Raw genomic sequence first — 19,533 nt, forward strand, 5'->3', positions numbered from 1 at the left:
TGAATTTGATTTCATGAGGTTTCACTGAAAAAAGGAGCGCTCAAACTGGAGGTGCTTCTCAGGCTCCAGAAAAGTCTAAACGCTTGGTTTCAAACTGCTCTGTTTGATGTCAAAGGGAGGGAATATCCTTAATGTGCTCTCATGCGTACAGCTCTGCTCACACAGCCACCCACCTGCTGTTTAAACCTTTTTCTGAAGGAAAGCCAATCAGATCAAAGTTGGCTTATAAAGATAGAAGAGCTAAAATGTCCATCAAGGTCCAGTAGAAGATAAATGGGGATCATTTACGAGCTGGGACTCACGCAGAGCTACTCTAGCGGTGTCCAAGACTTGAACTAGTGAAGCTAAAATGAGCTCTTTCCATTCTGCATGTTACGTTGCATTGTGAGGTCCTATTTTGTCTTTCCTTGCACATTTCTCTCTGTAATCTTCACAGCGCTTCCAAATACAAACAAATCAGATGTTCATACATTCAACTCACTTCTGTTTGCCTTGCTTCAGGTTTGTTTGCTGTTTGTACCCAAGCTCACAGTGTGAGAACTGTGACTAACCGCCTTTCTTAATGTTTTCAGGATGACTGGGTGTCCAGGGACTTGTCCGGTAGGACCAAAGGTCACAACTCTGACGACAAAGCCCACGGCCCGGAGACACTGCCACCAGGTAGGAAACGTCCCCACAAATCATATATCACAACCTCTCTGGCCCAGTTACACGGCTAAATGGGGACATTCAGAGAGCAAACCTCTGAGGTGCTACAACTTCAATAGAGTCAATGCAACAGGCTGAGAAACATCTGTTTTTATTCCAGATGCTGTTTCTCCTTGTTAAAACCACACACCATATATCAGTTTTGGATGTAGCCACTGTGGCCTCAGCTATTGGGGGGTGGAGTCCTGCTTTCAGTATATTGTTGTTTTTGTTTTTTAAACCACACATCACAGGAGGAGGAGTGGATCTGACTGTAAAAACTGTGGATGCTCACTCTTATACAGTAGTGACTTGTAAATTAGTGGAGCCAAAAGCAAGCTGTGGCTTACTGTCTGTATTTACTTAAAATGAGGCCATAATTTAAAAAAAATCATACATAATTAAGGTTTGATATGAGCAATTGAGATGACATACTTGTTAATAAAGTGTTTGCAAGGGTAATAAATCATGCAAGAAGTAGACTTCTTCTTATCTTTGCAAGCACACATTGTCAGAAAAAAAATCACATTTACTTAACTTGTCAGGCTTGGCAGCTTTTATATACAGTTTATTGCTCACAATGCATCTTGACAGCCATTGGTTGTGTTGTCCTAATAACGCTTAATTTGTCCTGTGCAGACATGGGAATGGAGCTTCAGAGCTCTGGTAAGCTGTCTTCTTCTTAACTTCTTAAACTTGTAGCTAACGTAGTGGTACATTTGCAGTAGTGCTCCCGAGATCTGCTGTCCTGTAAAAGTAGTGTAGTAGTTCCCTTTAACTGGCAGGAACGATTCATGTCTGAGGCACACGTGTGTCAAATTTATCTTTTATTCTTGATCCTTCAGGATCTGTGGAGTTCGCTTTCTCATTGCTTGCAGTTGTGACTGAACTCTAGGAAAAGGCACGACACAAATGCATACCAGCTGCAGAGCATGTGCACTGCAGTCACTGTAAACCACATTCATGTATCCAGAGAGTATTCCGCATCATGTTCCCACAACCGAAACCATTTCCTTTTTCAAAACGCGGTAACACAGCAGCATAGTTTGTTTTATTACCAGTAGAACATGAACATCCTTAACCTTATCGTGTTTGAATAACCACAGCGAGGGAACCCAATGAAATACGCACATCTGTATGGTTCAGACTTAAAAACAGGTTGGAGCCGATTGCCTGTCCAAAATAATCCAGGCAGCCAATTTCGATCTTCCCACAAACCAACTATGCGTCTCCACCCAAACTCTGAGAGACATTGTTTCAGTGTCCAGCAGCCAAGAGGAGAGCAGGAGGAGAATCTGATTTCTCATTCAGCACCCATCGTCAGGCTGACTCAAAGCAGCAGAAGCAGCCAACGCCCCTCCTTCACAGGCCCGTGACCTGCGAACGCTGAACACACACTCTCTTATCTGATCCAGCAATGCTATCCAATTTGAATGTTGAAGTGAGGGCATTTCAATTTCAGGGTGACATTACACTCAGCAATGACAGCGTATCACAACATCACCCAGAGCACACAAGGACACTTAAGAAGAGCAGAAAGAAAACAGAAGGAAAGTGTTGAGAAAGCAAGAGAACAAGGAGATGGAGCCTAAGAGATACGTGGAAGAGTAAAAGATTTACTAATAAAAACAGAGTAAATAAGTAAGTCTTTGGGTTCGTCAAAGATGGGTGCTGGTTATGTTTTGTTTTCTATCTAATCCTACTCAGACAGTCATTATAAAGTAAAAAGGTGAGGCGATACCTCAGATCTTCATTTTTAAAAAAAAATTAAAGCATAAAATGTACTAAACGGTGTCACTCTGAGTATGTTAGAAATGTTTCATTGTTGCACTGACGCCTTGTTATTTTTCATGGTTGTTTTTAAGCGTTTTGTTATCGTTTTACCGTTTGAGCATGCCAAAAATATGTTTTATTCAAACAAGGGGAAAAAATGACTAAGATGGGGAGGGAGCAACAGCATGCTCCTTCCATTCAACACATCCAAATCCTCTGAAACAAGAAGAAAAAAATTTTTTCAGAGAAGTCAAAACAAGCCTGCACTGGCCCTCTTCCAGATCCGAATCCTTTACAAAGTGAAGAAAAAACTCCTCAAAGCTCTCAGTATGTGTTATTCTTTCTAGTGAACGTTTGGCATCATTTGTCTTGTCTGGTACTAAACATTTATTTGCGCTCGCCGGCTACTTCGTCAGTACCAGGCTGATCCCTCTTTGCCTTCAGAACTCCCTTAATTCCTCATAGCTTCGATTCGCCAAAGTGCTGGGAAATATTGCTGTATTCAAGTCTGCCACCAACAACCATCCCACATTCAGACTCACAGTGGGGTATATAATTATTTCATCCCCTGCTGAATTTGTAAGTTTGCTCACTTCCAGGGAAATGAACAATCTCTATTTTTTTTTTTTAAATTGAAACAGATTTAAAAAACAAAATACCAGGAAAAAAACGCATTACACAAGTTAAAGTATTTAAACTAGTACACCTGTCTACAAAATCAGTTTCTTTCAGTCCAACTTCTCCACCACCATGTGTGAGACTAAAGAGCTGTCAGATGATGTCGAGGGACAGGACTGTAGACGTGAATGAGGCTGGAACAGGCTACAACGTTATCAGTAAGAAGTTCAGTTAGAAGGTGACACCTGTTTGTGTGATTAGCCAGATATGTGATGGGGGGGGTTCAATTCTTTGTGAGCAAACTTACAAATTCAGCAGGGGATCAAATAATTATTTCCCCAATCACCTTGACCATGTCAACATGCCTAAATTCATTGAACTGCAGCCATGTGATTTGCTGATTAGGTGGGCCTAATAAAGTGGCTGCTGAGTGTAGTTATTTAAAATGATGCTTTTATAGATTTTTGGCTAGAACTTTAGCTGACGCCACTTTGTTTACTTTTCATATTTATGTTCTTGTGGATGCAAAGGAGTCGAAGCGGCTCAGAGTCCAGTGGAATTTCTTTCTGAACAAATTTTCTCACGCGTCACCTCGACCTCTTCCCAAAACGTTTTAGTCTTTGTGCCAGTGAAACAACAGAGTTGTTTCAGTCTGTGTGTTTAGCGCATATTTCTGTTATTATAGTGATTTAACTTGTCACAAGCTTTAGCCAACTGTGGTGTGTTAATCTCAGTCCCTGCAAGTGGAGCGATCCAATTCTCTGCTGCGATTTTAGTTTCTAAATCTGCTGAAAACGCGTTATAAAAATTCAGATTTGACGCCCTTCCATTTATCTACTTCTTTCTAGCTATTTGCTGAATAAGACGCAGACAGTGGCAGTGTTGGTCAGAGTATTCATTTATTTATAGATGAAGTGCCGTAGTGAGTCTTGATAAATGACTCTATGTGGGCGCATTTTCAGCAGTCGCAGTCCTATGAATCTACGGAGTGTTTTGTAGCACATGGGGAAGCAGTCTTTTCCCCACTTAAGCCTAAAATAGTAACACAGCTTCAGTAACGCCAAACTCAATAACTTGGGAATCTTTTAGCTTTTGCATATTAATCAACATCCTTCTCAGTGACTACAGTGACTAAGTGGCAGGTTCGTGAATGCATCACTTGGTGCACGGGAGCAGTGGCACAGATTGGTGCTGGAGTTCAGGCAGTGGGATCAGGATGCATCTCAATTGAAACGCATCCATTAAATACACATCGAGCACTGGTGCCCTCTGATCTGTCTGCTAGGCAGTGAGGGCTCATGGTTCAGCACAGACTGGGGGAATGACACTGAGCTTGAATCCTTTTTGGCAGTTAGCATCACTTAGAAACGTGATGAGGGATTTCTACAAAATGCGGCAACAAACAAAAACAACAACCAGTCAGCCGCTGTGGGCTGAAACAGTTCAGCGACCGAGAGTCGGAGTGAGAGTGAAAGCTGTTCAAACAGCTATAATTTCAGCCAGCTGATCGCATCATTGACCAGTACTGCATGACAGAGGCTGAGCGCACATAGATGTACCTGCCGAAGAGGCCTCGCGGTATCGCGAACACAGCAGAAAAACGGGGCAAACCCGGAGAGAGCGGAGCGTTAATCCGCTGAAGGAAGCGGAGTAATCAACCCCGGGTTTAACATTCATTTCACCACATCGCTTACTCGCTGCCACTAAACACAGATATCAGCAAGGACATCACACACTCTGACGCACGCGTCTCCGAGGCACCGTTACACAGTCGCGAGCGGATCATAGTCGCGAGTTTCGGTTAATTGACACGCGAACCACGTTCACGTGCTGCCACAGGAGACGCGCGCAGACGCACACGCGCTCTTCAACTTCTCTGCCATGCACGCGCTCATCTATGCTGGGAGATGGCGTAATCTCTCACTGCCACATGCTCGAGTTGTTAGCGTGACAGCTGCACCCAGCTAATTAGTTGCGTTATTATTGGTGTGTGTCTGCGTCTCAATAGTCGGAGATAAACTGTGAAACTAAACGTGACGGCTTTCTCTGTTTATTCTGCAGCGTTTCAGTATTTTGGTCAAACTGACACGACACAAAACACTAAAAAAATATTTTTATTTATACTGATCTTATAAATCATGTTTCTAAACTGCAACAAATTAACAAGTGCTCCCCCCCTGACTGTCTGCGGTGCATATTAAATGTTCTTTTGTGTTTCCTGGCTTTACCAAAGTAGTCTCGCCCTGTCGGCTGAGTTGTCTCCCGCGTATTTTCGCATACAGGCGGCATAAATTTCATGTCAGCTTTCCTCAGTGCCATGTCGCTGCCTCGTCAAGCAGCAGCTTGAAGCAGCCAGGTTTCCTCGCTGTCAGTCGTGAAGGATTCTTGCATCAGCCAGGCTGCCTCCTACATTTCATATTCCCACTGATCTGTAATCCCATTCATTCGTCAGACGCATTTGCAGCCTTTGTTGAAGGTTTTAATATCGCGTTTGGTGGTGGCTTTTATTTTTGGATGTGCTGTATTTATTTAACGTGATTTCCCAGAAATTCACATGAGAAAATATTTCGTATTAAAACCTAGGTTCACCAGTTTTTTACCACCAGTGTTTTTAATATTTTTGGAGTGCATTTGAATATTTAATATACCACTTTTGTGGGTTTATAGCATCATATTATAGACGGCGCTTTTACAAAAAGATCTGAGGTTAGAATCATAAAGCAAACCTGATTTAAATTTACCCAGTTTTACCTTTTGAATGTTGTCTTCTCACGCACACACCTGCGCTCCTTTTAGGGTTGCTATCTTTAGGCTGCACCCTGGCAATACAAACATCAACTTCTCTTTCAAAATGACCCAAATGTCCTGTGAAGAAGCGCTGCTTGTGATGAGAGCTGTGTCTCTGGCTATGACCGAGAGATCAAAGAGTAGTTTTCAGCTGAAGTAGGAGCGTGGACAGTCACAGTGGCTTTTGCGCCAGACTGTCAACACAAAGTTCTGCTGTAATGTCCCGAGGCACATGAAGTGAAAACATTTGAGAGAAACAATCTGACCCGTGCTGCATGCTGCTTTTTGGCCACATCAAACCCAAAATCAAGTCACTGCTGGTGCACAAAAAGGTGACCTTGAAGGAAATGGCACCTTCAAATGAATGAGCCTGGTCAAGTGGTCACAGAACTGACTGGGAAGCAGTGTGTGCCGCGCATCTATTGTGGATATCTCTGGTTGGAGATGTGCCTAATGTGTGTGTGTTTGTGTGTGTGTGTCCATCCAGGTAAGGTGCGCTGGCAGGATTTTGACCAGGATCTGTATGTTGGAGCCACGGTGGTCCGGCCAGGTCAAGACCCCTACGCCAGAAACAAGTTCAACCAGGTGGAAAGTGACAAACTCCGAATGGACAGAGCTGTACCAGACACGAGACATGATCAGTACGTACCTGTGTCACTGCACACACACACAGCTAATATGTGAAACACAATGACATCCCTCTTAACTTCTGCTTTTTCATGGGTGATCGAAAGGGGGTTTTTTTTTTTGCGAATACATGCTGTCTTATCACATTCGTTGATTTGACTAATTGATCCCAGACTGGATAAGATCTCTCAGGAACTCTCGCTATTGTGGTTACAGTGGAAACCAGGAAGTAGCAGTGGAGCAGACACTGTCTGCCTTAGTGCTAAAATAAACCCACAGGCTGTAAAAGCTGCGTATTGTTCTGCTTGTTGTAACGGACAGAACAAAATCATAAAATGACTTCGTTTGGATTCTTTTATTAGAAGAATATTAGGTTTTAGTCAGCTCAACAGGCCTTTTTGGCAGTGAAAAGTCCATTAGCGTTGTATAAGTCTGGTTGCATGTCCTAACTTCTGGTGCTACCCTTTTGTTAATAAAGACAGAATCGCTGGATTGTGTGAAAAAATGTCAGCAGAAAGGCCTTACACCTAGAGAACAGGCACCGCTGAAGTGTTGAAATATTAAAGAGCAAGTTTTTACTTTTTCTAATACAGCAGCAGAAAAAGGGATTTATATATGTAGTATCCAAAATATTTGGAACACCATTTCCTGGACTTGTAGAGACTTCTTTATCTTGGATATATCTCACATGGACTAAGCAATACTAACAAATAACTTCTTAAAAAGCAAGCATAAACAAAACGTCATGGTGAAAGTTTAAGTCCTCTATATTTGGTATGATATAGGGTTTAAATGATTAATACAAACATTCCATATCACGTGTTTAAACTAAGATATTTATTAATGCATATTCTCATTCAATTTGTTCCCTTTAAACACATTTCAGTGAAGTTGTGACAGGGTGCAGCGTCATCTTGTCTTTAAACACCACTGTAAGCATGTAAGAACTGAGGAACAGTTTTGGTTTCTTATGGTTTTTAAATTTCATGATGCACCAAATACTTTGAGCGAGTGAAAAACCGAGACTACGGGCTTTATCACGTGAACACTTACAGTGGAGCTGTGCCGCTGCAGTACGCGCAGGTTGTGGTTTACCATGGTCTTGCTGAAACGAGCAAGTCAGCCCAGAAAATCTCCATGACCACAGACGTTGCTCCAAAACAAGTCCTTTTTTCCATATCGTACAGAAAATAGCCTCCAGTTTTCCTCTCCGCCTCAGTTGCTCCTCCGATCGCTGTTTTATTTCTTTGCAAAGGGAGAGTTTAAAGTTGTTTTTATTAATGCAGAGAGAAACTGCATTCAGTGATGCTGATTCTTGCTCGAGTCCCCGAGGCCGTGCAGATATTTCCACTACAGAATTGCTTGTTTTCATCCAGTGCTCCCTGAAGCCATGAAAGTCATAGGCATGACAAGTACCAAGCTTTTATTTTGCTCCATAGATAATTGCAATCTACCGTGCATAAGTTCTTCAAATTCTCTGTGGTTTTATTTTTCATAATCTTCTAGAATTTTAAAGACCCCTCCATACTTTGCTTGTGAAATACCTTGAAATATGTTGATATTAGACTTTTTTGATGTTATTTATATAAAAAGAACATGATTCCAAACATGTTACTGACCTACTCCATAATAGTCTAAATGATTAGTCCAGCTGCCATAGTTAAAGTAGTCACCTGGCCTTACTTATATGTTGGTCAAAAGTAGACAGTTGGAGCCATTAGCCTACTAAAAAGAGCAAGGATGTGTCTCCTATTGATCTGGTATCGATGTCTTTGTAATTTGTGAGCGTGCTGCAGCAATCATTGTGAAACATTTCCAGGAGGAAAAAATAGCCCAGTTGTTTTTGTTTCAGCAAAAGCACCTAGTTGTTTTCAACGCAGGATCAAAATGACTTGAATCTCTGATGCTTTTTTCCCCCAGTAGAAATGAACACGAATACAGCAACTATGCAAGTGTGACAGCCAATACTAATGGCACACCTTCACACGTGATCTTGTAAAACGTATCTGTTCTGGGTTTTTACCTCCAGGTTTGACAGAGTGGCTGTAGTTAAGTGACAGATGGAATAGAAAGTTTTCTTCATGCCCTTATCGGCTCCCTCCTCCTCCTCCTTCTCCTCTCTGTCTTGTCACTCTCCTCTCATGTAGTGCCCTATCACTCATGTTCCTTACTTTAAATTCGGTGCAGGATTTGTCTTTTTGGGTATGCTCGCACACACAAATACACGCATACACAGGCACACCCGTCATCTCATGGGATTTTTGCCTCACGGTATGATAAACCCAGTGTCAATCCCAGCTGCAGCAGAGCATTACTCCATGAGAGTGTGTGTCATTGCATCCTCTGTGTGTGTGTCAGTGTCACTATGTGCGCCATCGTATTTATTGTGTTCAAAATCGCTTTACTGACCAGTTCCAGCTCACAGCTTGGCTCACACATTCGGTGACGTGATTGTTTGTGTGTGGGCGTGTTTGTCTACGCATGTAAGCATTCATACTTTAACCATTTTTTTCTCTTTTTTTCCCTAATTTTTATGTCTTTGGGGGGTTTTGTCTTGTTTTTGTGCAGTTGCAGACATAAGCAGTGGAAGTCAGACCTGCCGGCCTCCAGCGTTGTCATCACCTTCCACAATGAGGCTCGCTCTGCTCTGCTGCGGACTGTGGTCAGGTAGGCGTGTATACTGAGCTTTGTGTACTTTCAAATTCTGAGGCAGATGTGCTGTATTTTTATATGATCTCACTCTGTTTAGTGTCCTGAAGAAAAGTCCACCTCACTTGGTCAAAGAGATCATTCTGGTTGATGACTACAGTGATAATCGTGAGTTGTGTGAACACACGCAAACAAAGCTAGCATCATCAGTGTGAAAATACAAATAAACATCACTGCTCTGTGTGTGTCTGTGTGTGTTCCAGCTGAGGATGGAGCGCTGCTGGGGAAGATTGAGAAAGTACGCGTGTTGAGAAATGACCGCAGAGAAGGTACTTTAGAAGAAGAAGGTTTTATCATAACTTTTATGCCCGAAAGAAATCTCAGTGCTGCTGCACACCATGTGGGATGAAAGTGTTCAGTCTGGCAGCAGGACTGTTGTTTTTAATCACACTTCTTTTCTTAACTTCCCTCAGGCTTGATGCGATCAAGAGTTCGTGGTGCAGATGCTGCCACAGCACCAGTCCTCACCTTCCTGGACTCTCACTGTGAATGTAATGACCACTGGCTAGAGCCGCTGCTTGAAAGAGTGGCTGAGGTACGCGCGCACACAGCGTACAACTTCGTATCTTAATATCATTATAATACATTTGAGCACATATCCCAGTGAACAAACAAGTGAAAAACAATAGTTAAGATACAAATTAGATGGGGGGAGGTTTCCTCTTAAAGACTGGCATTGAATTTTCAGTTTTATCAGTCAGGGCACGCTCTGAAGAAGATCTCGCCAGACAGTGAAATTGTTGCACTTTGGCCATCTTTCTTCTAATACGACAGCTTGAAATGAAAAGTGCCCTTTTAACTGAGTTATGTTTGCATATAGCCTTGTTTTTGATTCTAATTGGTTTAAAATCTAAAGCAGAATAATAAAAAAAAGAAGCTACTTTCAACTAATCCCTTATTCTAAAGGGGTCACCATGGTGTGTTGCTCTACAAGTTTGTACGCCTTGCCGACACAACCCAAAAGGGATTTGTTTCTCCTCCCGGGAAAGATACAAACTTTGTATCTTTTGCTTGTTGGGAGAATGTGTAAGCCACTACACTGTGGAGCCATTCCAAAGCAAAAGTGTGACATAAACAACTCATTCATAGTGAAAATGCCCAGAAAACCTGTTGAAATTTTAATTGGTTTCAGAGGGACAGAGTAAACCATTTAATAGACCAATAGAAGGAAACAAAGGCAGTCAGTTATGTCACTGTGCATTGATTGACACGTGTAAACACTACACTGGATTCAGCCCAATTTCTTGTGCACTGACCTGTTATCTTTAGTCAGAGTGGGGGAAAATATCGTAGATATGTAGCGGTTTGGTTTTTGGCTGCTCCAGTCTGCATGCCAAAGTATCACCGTGTAATTGTTAGACACTATTTAGTGTAGACAAAAATGCTTGTATGAATGTGTGTGAAAGGAGCATGTTGTTTAAAGTGCTTTGAGCGCTCAAATACAATCTATAATAATCAGTCCATATACCATTGATAAGTGAAAAACAGTTCACATGTTGTAATTGTGCTCATAAATGGTTTAAATGATGATACCATAGTTTGATCTAAAAAGAAAACGGCCAAAAAACTACAAAATGCTCATTTAAAAATAACAAAAACGCTGGAAACAAAATAAATCTTTTAGGGGGAAAGTTTCCGAACACTCACAGTCACTTTATTATTAGGTACTCGTCTTACCTACAACTCATTGAAAATATCCATTTAGCCAATCACATGGCAGCAGCTCAGTGGATTTAGGTTTGTAGATACAGTCAAGACAACCCGCTAACTTTCAACGTTGAATGTAGCGTGGTAGTTGATGCCAGGGGGAGTGGCCTAAGTATCTCATAAACTACTAATCTACTGGGATTTAACAACAGAGCCATCTCTAGGGTTTATAGGGAATGGCCCAAAACTACAGTAACTCAAATAACCGCTTGTAACAACCAAGATATGCAAAAAAGCATCTCTGAACAACACATTTGCCTTGAAGCAGATGGGCTACACCAAGCAAAAGACCGCACTGGGTGCCACTCCTGTCAGCTGAGAGCAGGAAACTGAGGCTACAGTTCAGACGGGCTCACTAAAATTGGAAAATAGAAGATTGGAAAAATGTTGCAACATTCAGATGTTGGAGTCAAAATCTGGTCAAAGGATGGATCCATTCTGCCTTGTATCAACAGTTTAGGCTGGTGGTAGTGTAATGGCAGAGTTTTGGACCTTTTACTACCAACTGAGCATTGTTTGGACACCATGGCTTGTCTAAGTATTGGTGCTGACCCCTTATGACCACAGTTCACAAGTTCTCAGTGGGCCTCAACAATCCCCAGATTTTTATTCAAATAGAGCAACTTTAGGATATATTGTGGATGATAGGTTTGTAGCTTGAACCTATTCGCTGGAACGTTGAAGGCAATATAATTACACAGCAAGCAAGACACGAAGTTCTTCATGTTTCTCGTGCACGGGAGAGAACCGGACAAACGCCGTTCCTTCGCCTGACCCCAGTTGCTCTCGTCCGTTCTCCCGTAACACTGCTCTTTTATTGAGGTTACATGAATATGCATAGGTTCATTAACATATGACGTCTACATACACACAAAGAGTACCTTGCGTGTGTGTGTGTGTGTGTGTGTGTGTGTGTGTGTGTGTGTGTGTGTGTGTGTGTGTGTGTGTGTGTGTGTGGTCAGAGTGTGACCCCATAAATAACTTCCCTAAACCTGCTGGTCTGGAAATCCAACAGTTCATCAAACCAAAAGGCACTTAGACTAAGACAGATATAGCTACGTTAATCCTACCATAACACAATAAGACAAGGTACGACCTCTTCCCATACTCCCAGGATGTAGGTGTGCATTCCACACCAAGCCTTTGTAGCCTGCTAAAGATCACACATCCTATCACTACACAATTGATTATACACCTCTAAGCATATATGGTTAAATATTTCTAAGCATAAATGACAATCAACAATACAAAACCTAACAGTGGAGATTCCCATCATGGAAATGCAGTTGAAAAACTGTGATGCTGTCATGTCAGTGTGGAATAAAATCTTTGAGCAATGTCCAGCACCCTGTCGAATCTGTGCCACGAGAAATTAAAGCAGCTCTGGAGACAAAAGTGGATCCATTCCCAAAATAGCAAGGTTGACCTGATAATTTCCCTGACCAGTGTATCCCAGTAAAATACGCATAAAATTGATGCAATTCATGTTTTTTTCCATCTAATCCTTTACACGGAGGCTGGGGTTGGCTACAAAGCAGCACCTCTGAGCTTATAATCAGTCAGTGTCTTGTTAACATTCATGTGAGAAACAAGGAGCGCATGACTACATTTCATTCACACAGGAATGTTGGGCCTGTTTTCATTATAAAAGCCCATTATCACAGCTAAACCTGACAGTGTGAGACATGCAGATCTTGATGGGTGACAAGATCTTTTATCTTTTGGGGCTGGCAATTTGATTTTTATTTCCATTAAAGGAAAAACTTTATAAACGCAAACCGAGCTCTCTTACAGATACAGTCTGGTGATATTTAGAGCGAAGCCTTTTTTTAAAATAAAGACTTCAAAAAGGAGCTTCATGATTGACTGTAATCTTAATCTGAAATGGGACACTGTTGTTCTTTAAAAATGTATCTGAGTTGACTTAAAACAGTCTGATTCTGCATTTGATCCTCCCGAATGTGCTGTTTTGTTGTTCCCTCGTTAATAAATGCCTGGAGCCAAGTCTGAAACGCTGCGCTGTCAGAGTAATTCACTTTGTTTTTCTTTTGCTTTAGCTGCTTCTCTAAATAATGAATCCCACCATACACTGTGAAACCTTGTCTTATAAAAATGTCTCAGGCTCAAACAAATGAACTCCCCAATATCTGCAAGCTGTTTCTGTTTTCGTCATTCGGGCCGCTTGAGTAATCCTTTCTTCTGCCGGGTGATGTGGCTCTGTGATTTTTAAAGCTTGGGTTTGTTTTGGTGTTGGTAGGAAATGGCTGATTAACGTTCAGTTTTACGTCATAAACGTGGCAGTAAACTAAATATAGAACATAAAATAAGCTTGCAGATGGGAATATTTACTTACGCTCTAAAATTTCGCAAACACAGTTAAGTGCTCTGAGTCCTTTGTAGGTCTGCATAATTTTGTCCTTTTTAATTAACTTGTAGTAAATATTTATTGATGATATTCCAAACCTGCATCCGTCCTTGAAGTGGCTTTGTTTAATTACTGTCTCCGTGTTTCCTTCTCAGGATAAGACACGAGTAGTTTCTCCCATCATTGATGTCATCAACATGGACAACTTTCAATATGTCGGCGCCTCTGCCGATCTGAAAGGAGGTAAAGTACACAAAAGACACACTCGACTCCTGTGTAGTCTAGTCAGTCGAGCTTGACAGCGAGGCTTTGCATTTATTACGGTTTTAGAGGATTTGCTTTTTAATGCTTTTCATTTACAATGAATTGACGTTGTTATCTCACAGCCGCATTAAGACCAGGTGTTTTGCCATCCAGTGCTGTAGTTCATAAACTGTTCTCTCCAGGTATTTCTCATACTTAAGGCGAGGCCTCCTGAGGAACATGGTATATTTCAAACTGTTTCTCACCAGGAAATGTTCACTGAACAGTGCCTCCTCTTCAAAGTATTGCAGATATTATCTTATTATCTCATGAGGCAGCACACATGATCCCCCGCTTGTTCATCATAAATCTTTTAGACAGTTCCTTCTTTTATTCTGACATAGGCTGAATGGAACATCACGCCTACTTTGTACTGGAGAGCTGGTGGGTTAAAGACAGTTTAATGTCCAATCCAACTGTTTTGGGCATGTGCCTTCTTGAGTATAACTCCAGTAGATGATATCCAGAAAGGACATTAATGAATTCAAGTTAATTAAATAATTGGTGTCATATATGTAATTTTACGCATTAAATATCCTTTTTTTGTCCACTGTGATGCTGATGGATATAGCTTACATACGGTGCAATGCACACTGGAAATGGAAGAACTACTCATAGCTTAAAAACCCCCCACTCTTTTTTATATTAATAATTAATTAACGACTTCACATAATAAAAAATTTAATGTTCTGAATGTGAAACTGCCGTGCAGTCGCATTCTTAATTTGGCTGGATTAGCAAGTGTTGGCACTTGCATTGCAACATTTCTCTTTTTTGTGTGGGTCTGTGAGGGATATTAATGTAAAAGCCAAAGTGGTGTACTGGCTGTGCTGATTGCAGTGTATTGTAGAACAGATACATGCCAGTTACACTAGTTTAACTCTCTCTGCTAACACTTAAACAGTTACAGCAGTTGCCTTTGAAGTCAGGCAACTGCTGATTTACCCAGTCATCTAATATGAACCTGCCAAATCCAATTATACAACCAGACTGCTACTTAATCCCAGCTAATGGTCGTAATTGTGCAGTGTTTTTTTGTCTGTGTGTTTATGTTGGCAGGCTTTGACTGGAATTTGGTGTTTAAATGGGACTACATGACTCTGGAGCAGAGACGAGCCAGACAAGGCAACCCGATCGCTCCTATAAAGTAAGACAAACACACTTTCAAAAGTTACAGGTTGTATCATATGCAACTAACAGAGTATTAATCTACTCAATTTTTACCAATGCCTTCTCAATTTTCTTGTTTCTTGTATTTTTTTGGTTTTTTTCTGCCCCTCCAGGACACCAATGATAGCAGGTGGCCTCTTTGTCATGGATAAAGAGTACTTTGAGCAGCTGGGAAAGTATGACATGATGATGGATGTATGGGGAGGGGAAAATCTCGGTGAGTGGTGCAATTTAGAAGCTCATGGTAGACTGAAGAAAGTGTCTAATGGATGTCGCAAGAATAGAAAGTCTTGATTAGTGAAAGAATCAAAAATTGCATAAAACACAGGTATTAAAAGTGGAAAGTCAAGTGAAGTCGCAGGCATGTCCTGGGTTTCCCGTTTTGTCTCCAGGCTTTTAAGGTTTTAATGAGTGTTTTGGAAAATACACTCATTCACTTTCTTTGAGCAGGTTTAATAGCACAGTCCTATATGTCCATTGAGTATAATGATGTTATATCATTATGAAATGATAAATGTATAAAATGTTATAAACTTTTAATACAGAGACTAGAGCAGTCTGTTTGCATTCAAGGGCATGTGCTGCATTGGTTTGAATCATATCAAACCAAATTTGTGCATTTAAATGTTTTTGTCTTCTTTACACATTAAAGTTAGCCACGGTGTTCCACAGGGTTCCGTGTTGGGGCCGGTCCTTTTTACCGTATACATGCTTCCCTTAGGTAATATTATTAGAACTGCCCTCCATACACTTTCATTTCTATGCAGATGACACCCAGCTATATTTCTCAATGAAACTCAGTGATGACAAATAAATTGAAGTCCCTTTTTCTTTTTCTTTTAAAGCTCAAGCCAAGCATTTTGCTGCTGTCATCTGATCATTCAGTAGCGACTTTAAATAACGAAATAACCTTGCACTAAAACATAGCCTGATTTATTTACTTTTTGTTTTTGTAATTTTATGTTTAAAAAGACTTGAAATTAGTAATTGAAGCCATAAACACATCAAGAACCGGTTTACTGAGTCTGCTGATTCTATGCATCCAACAGGCAGTCAATTTTTTTGCTGTTTTGTTGACGTTATGTTTGCACATCCTTATATGCCGGACAGTGATTTGGCTAAACAAACAATGGAGGATTTTGTGAGCTTTGGATAGAGCTGGGTTTGCTGTTTCCTGTTGTTTGTACTCTCAATGATAAGCTACGTGATTACTGGCTGCATCGTTATACTTGACATGTAACTGTGATAATTGTATCAAACCTCTGATCTCATTCTCTGCAGAAAACCTAATACATGTCTCTCCAAAATGTTGAACTATATCTTTAAGACTTAAATGAGCTTGCAACTGTAATCTCTTTCCCTCATAAATGCTGCACTTTTGGCTCAGAAAACCACAAATTCCTGCCCAGTTATAAAATCTCCACTCCCCTGTGAGATCTGGTGCTAAAGCAGCAACGTGGATTTGCCTCACACTGTGATCAACTCATGAGATCATCTGGGTGCCCATGCCAACAACGAGATAATAGAAAATCCTTCAGTAATTTGGTTGTCATATCTAGGTAAAAGATGTCTTCCTTAGTACAGTTGATCTTAGGAAATTACAGTGGCAGTGTAATAATGTTTAGAGTCAGTGCAGAGTGTGCACAATAGAGCTCATTTGCAAACAGTACAATGATATAATAGCAGCTGTGTCTCCCTTTTGCTTTTGTCTGAATGCACTTGGGAAATCGGTAAGAATAAACAGCTGACGGAGTGATTCAGGCTCCTCTCGAGGCGGTCCAATGAATCAGAACTGGATTGACAGTTCAGACATTGCTGTGCTCATTTAAAGAACGCTCATTCAAATGCTGGAGAGCAAATCTAACAATGTCAACACACTCCAAACATTCATGATATGCAGATGTGGATTAACTTAACTACTTTTTCTTGGCTTGTAGTAATTAACTTACCTGTTTTTATTCATTTTTTCCGCCTGCGTGTCTGTCTGTGTTTTTAGAGATCTCATTTCGTGTGTGGCAATGTGGCGGCAGTCTGGAGATCATCCCCTGCAGCAGAGTTGGCCACGTCTTCAGAAAGCAGCATCCTTATACCTTCCCGGGTGGCAGTGGCACTGTGTTTGCAAGGTGACACACATGCAGACACACACATACAAGAGGACCGAACACTCATTTAACCAGTCAGGTTACACGCATCACATAGTTCATCAAAATTCCCCATGTTGCAGCCTGTGCATCTCCATAATGACACTACAGTTAATGCATTTGGGTTTATTTGGTGACTTTAGCTCAGAAGGTGAAGCCACACAGTTCTCTATTTGTCATATCCAAAAACACACCAAAGCCCAAATGCATTCTGAGGTTAGGCCCAGCCTTCCATATCATCAGTATGTGAATGGGTAATCAAATGCAAAGAGCTTTGGATAATAGCAGTACTTGAATTCATTCTATTTATTTATTATTATTGCTGCTGAGCATATATAAAAAAACTTGTTTTCTCCTTACATAAAATATGGGAGGGAAAATCTCTATTTAAGTAGTTTCACTGTAAATCACAAGAAATGTGGAGGCTAAATGGACTGTCCTTTATATATAATGCTTTTCTAGTCTTAATGACCACTCAAAGCACTTTTACAGTACAAGCCATATTGCTTTTATTGATCACGCACATGCATAGGGAGCAATTATGTTTACAGAATTTTGCCCAAGGGCACTTAAAACATGCAGACCGGAGAAGACGATGATTGAACCCCTGACCTTTCTGTCAAATGGTGACCTGCTCTAACACAACCCACTCTTCATTTCTAAGAGTCAGTTAAAGTTTGGAGACAGTTTGACTCAACTGTAGTGACATTTCAAGACCAAATACTGAGGATGTTTATCCTGAGGTTCAAATTTCACTCACTAAATTTAATGTGGAAACAGCCTTTGAGAAAACATTCCCACCACAAGGTTCATTTACTGGATCCTCCGGGGCCTTTTTGTCTTGTCACGTGATTTTCATCAGCAGATGAGTTTGCTGTTTAGCTTGAAACTGAAGATTTTTGATTTACACTTTTCTGTGCAGCAGAACAACCGCACAGAAAAGGACTAGCTGAGCGTGTTCCAACTTTAACAGGGTTAGGAAGACTTTTTTGTTTGTTTGTTTTAAATCTGCGGTTCACTGACAGCTAATACAGTCAATCAGCTGATGTTTAAGTGACCTAGCAGTCTCAGAAAAACCTTGTCATTTTATGATACTTTTTACCATAGAAGCAGTTTAAGCTCTTCCTTTCCATTTTGATGATGGTTTTTCAATATTTATACTGGATTTTCTTTTTAAAGCACTTTGAATTTCAGTAATGTACTTATTTGCTTAAAAGCAATATACTAATATATATTATAGCCTAATATACAGTTATAATGTTAGCTCCTCATATTTATAAGGTTAGGGTACCGTCAAATAGTCTCTGCAAGCCAAAGCTCAGATGTCCGTGTTGAGTAATTAAAACAAAGTACCATCAATTAAACAAGTTCATGAATATTTCCTTCAAAAATAAAAAAAAAATAAAAACTAAAAGTGAAGAAAATCTGTTTTTTCCATGTGCTGCCCTTTAGAGCTGAGATATATGCGGCACCATAAACATTGAACACGAGTAGTGGAGAATGTGATACATGGGCAGATATGGATCTGTCTCTTGAAACCATGAGTAACCACCCTTGGTAATGAGCCCAACAAACCTTCAGTCTCTCGATTGGTAAACATGTGGGAGGATAAACAAACAGATAACAAGGAGCTTGAAATGACTGTGGTTACTCTGGTATTGGCTGTGATTAATATTTTTAAAGGGGAGCAAGAAATAAAGAGCATGTCAGGGTGACATGTGGTGCCTATTCTGCAGTAGCTCCTATTTTTGAGTCGGGGCTATTAGTTGACTTCAGCCCCTCATTTCTTATCAGTTAGTTACATACAAATACCTGAAGAGATTTAATTCATAGCTCGGTAGAACCCTTAGAGGGGAAAAAACTGTGGATGAAATTCAACATTAAACCAACATTTATTCAAACAGTGTCAAAGATTAGACACCACCGGTGGACTGCTAATGTTTTCATCAGTTTCATAACACTGAACACAGTCTCATATTAGTTGCACAACCATTCCTAACAATCGAAGACATCACTTATTAATCAGTGGGTGCAGTGGAGTTCTCTATTACAGAGCAGAGCAGCTTCATCTGTGCTCTGAGGCAGCGCCTTGCCCTTCAGCCTGAATCAAGTCCCAGACAGCATCCCTGTGGCTGCTGCAGTGACTCTGGGGACCTCGGAGACGGCACCTGTTTTGTCTGCCTGGATGACATTGTAATTGTTCTTCAGGGAGCAGCATTTCACAGCAGAGTTATAATAGGCGTGTTGTGGCAGCAGCAGCTTGCTATGTGACAAAAAGCCCCTGTGGACCTAAATAAAGTTTGCAGTGTGTGGTGTCTGTATTTTTGGGATGCAGGTGCATGAGAGTAAAAAAATCCTGCAAGACAAAGAGACTGCACATCAAAATAAACCCTTAAAATACCGTAATAATGATAGGGCATCTAGTGTCACCACGGTCGCTGGTAACCTTCAGATGTTAGAAGAGTTGTTTTCTTGAAGCTTCTCTTCCAGTAAGTGGAAGCCGAGTTTGGAAATGTCTAGAAATATGTGAGCCTCACTAAGACAAAACCACTGCTCGCTATTTAAAACTGCGCAACTCATGGGTTATAGAGAATTTCTGCAGAATATGAAAGGCTTCCGGCAAGCGCGTCATAACTTTTGCTTTTG

The 19,533-nt window shown here is 40.9% G+C and overlaps 1 protein-coding gene across 4 annotated transcripts in view; it reads left to right on the plus strand.

Moving 5' to 3' along the window:
* Positions 1-19,533, plus strand: part of galnt2 (UDP-N-acetyl-alpha-D-galactosamine:polypeptide N-acetylgalactosaminyltransferase 2) — a 64,933-nt gene that overhangs the window by 40,040 nt on the left and 5,360 nt on the right. For 2 of the 4 annotated variants that reach the window (XM_080303218.1, XM_026170872.2), the window contains exons 2-12: positions 573-660; positions 1,327-1,353; positions 6,353-6,506; positions 9,061-9,159; positions 9,242-9,309; positions 9,405-9,470; positions 9,615-9,736; positions 13,429-13,516; positions 14,636-14,723; positions 14,860-14,963; positions 16,743-16,869. In XM_080303218.1, coding sequence (XP_080159344.1) covers positions 573-660; positions 1,327-1,353; positions 6,353-6,506; positions 9,061-9,159; positions 9,242-9,309; positions 9,405-9,470; positions 9,615-9,736; positions 13,429-13,516; positions 14,636-14,723; positions 14,860-14,963; positions 16,743-16,869 — 1,031 coding nt within the window. The remainder of the gene's footprint in view (positions 1-572; positions 661-1,326; positions 1,354-6,352; positions 6,507-9,060; positions 9,160-9,241; positions 9,310-9,404; positions 9,471-9,614; positions 9,737-13,428; positions 13,517-14,635; positions 14,724-14,859; positions 14,964-16,742; positions 16,870-19,533) is intronic. The other 2 variants (XM_080303224.1, XM_026170883.2) reach the window with 1 other exon arrangement.

This window comes from Astatotilapia calliptera, chromosome 1 (genome assembly GCF_964374335.1).
Source record: "Astatotilapia calliptera chromosome 1, fAstCal68.1, whole genome shotgun sequence".
NCBI lineage: Eukaryota > Metazoa > Chordata > Actinopteri > Cichliformes > Cichlidae > Astatotilapia > Astatotilapia calliptera.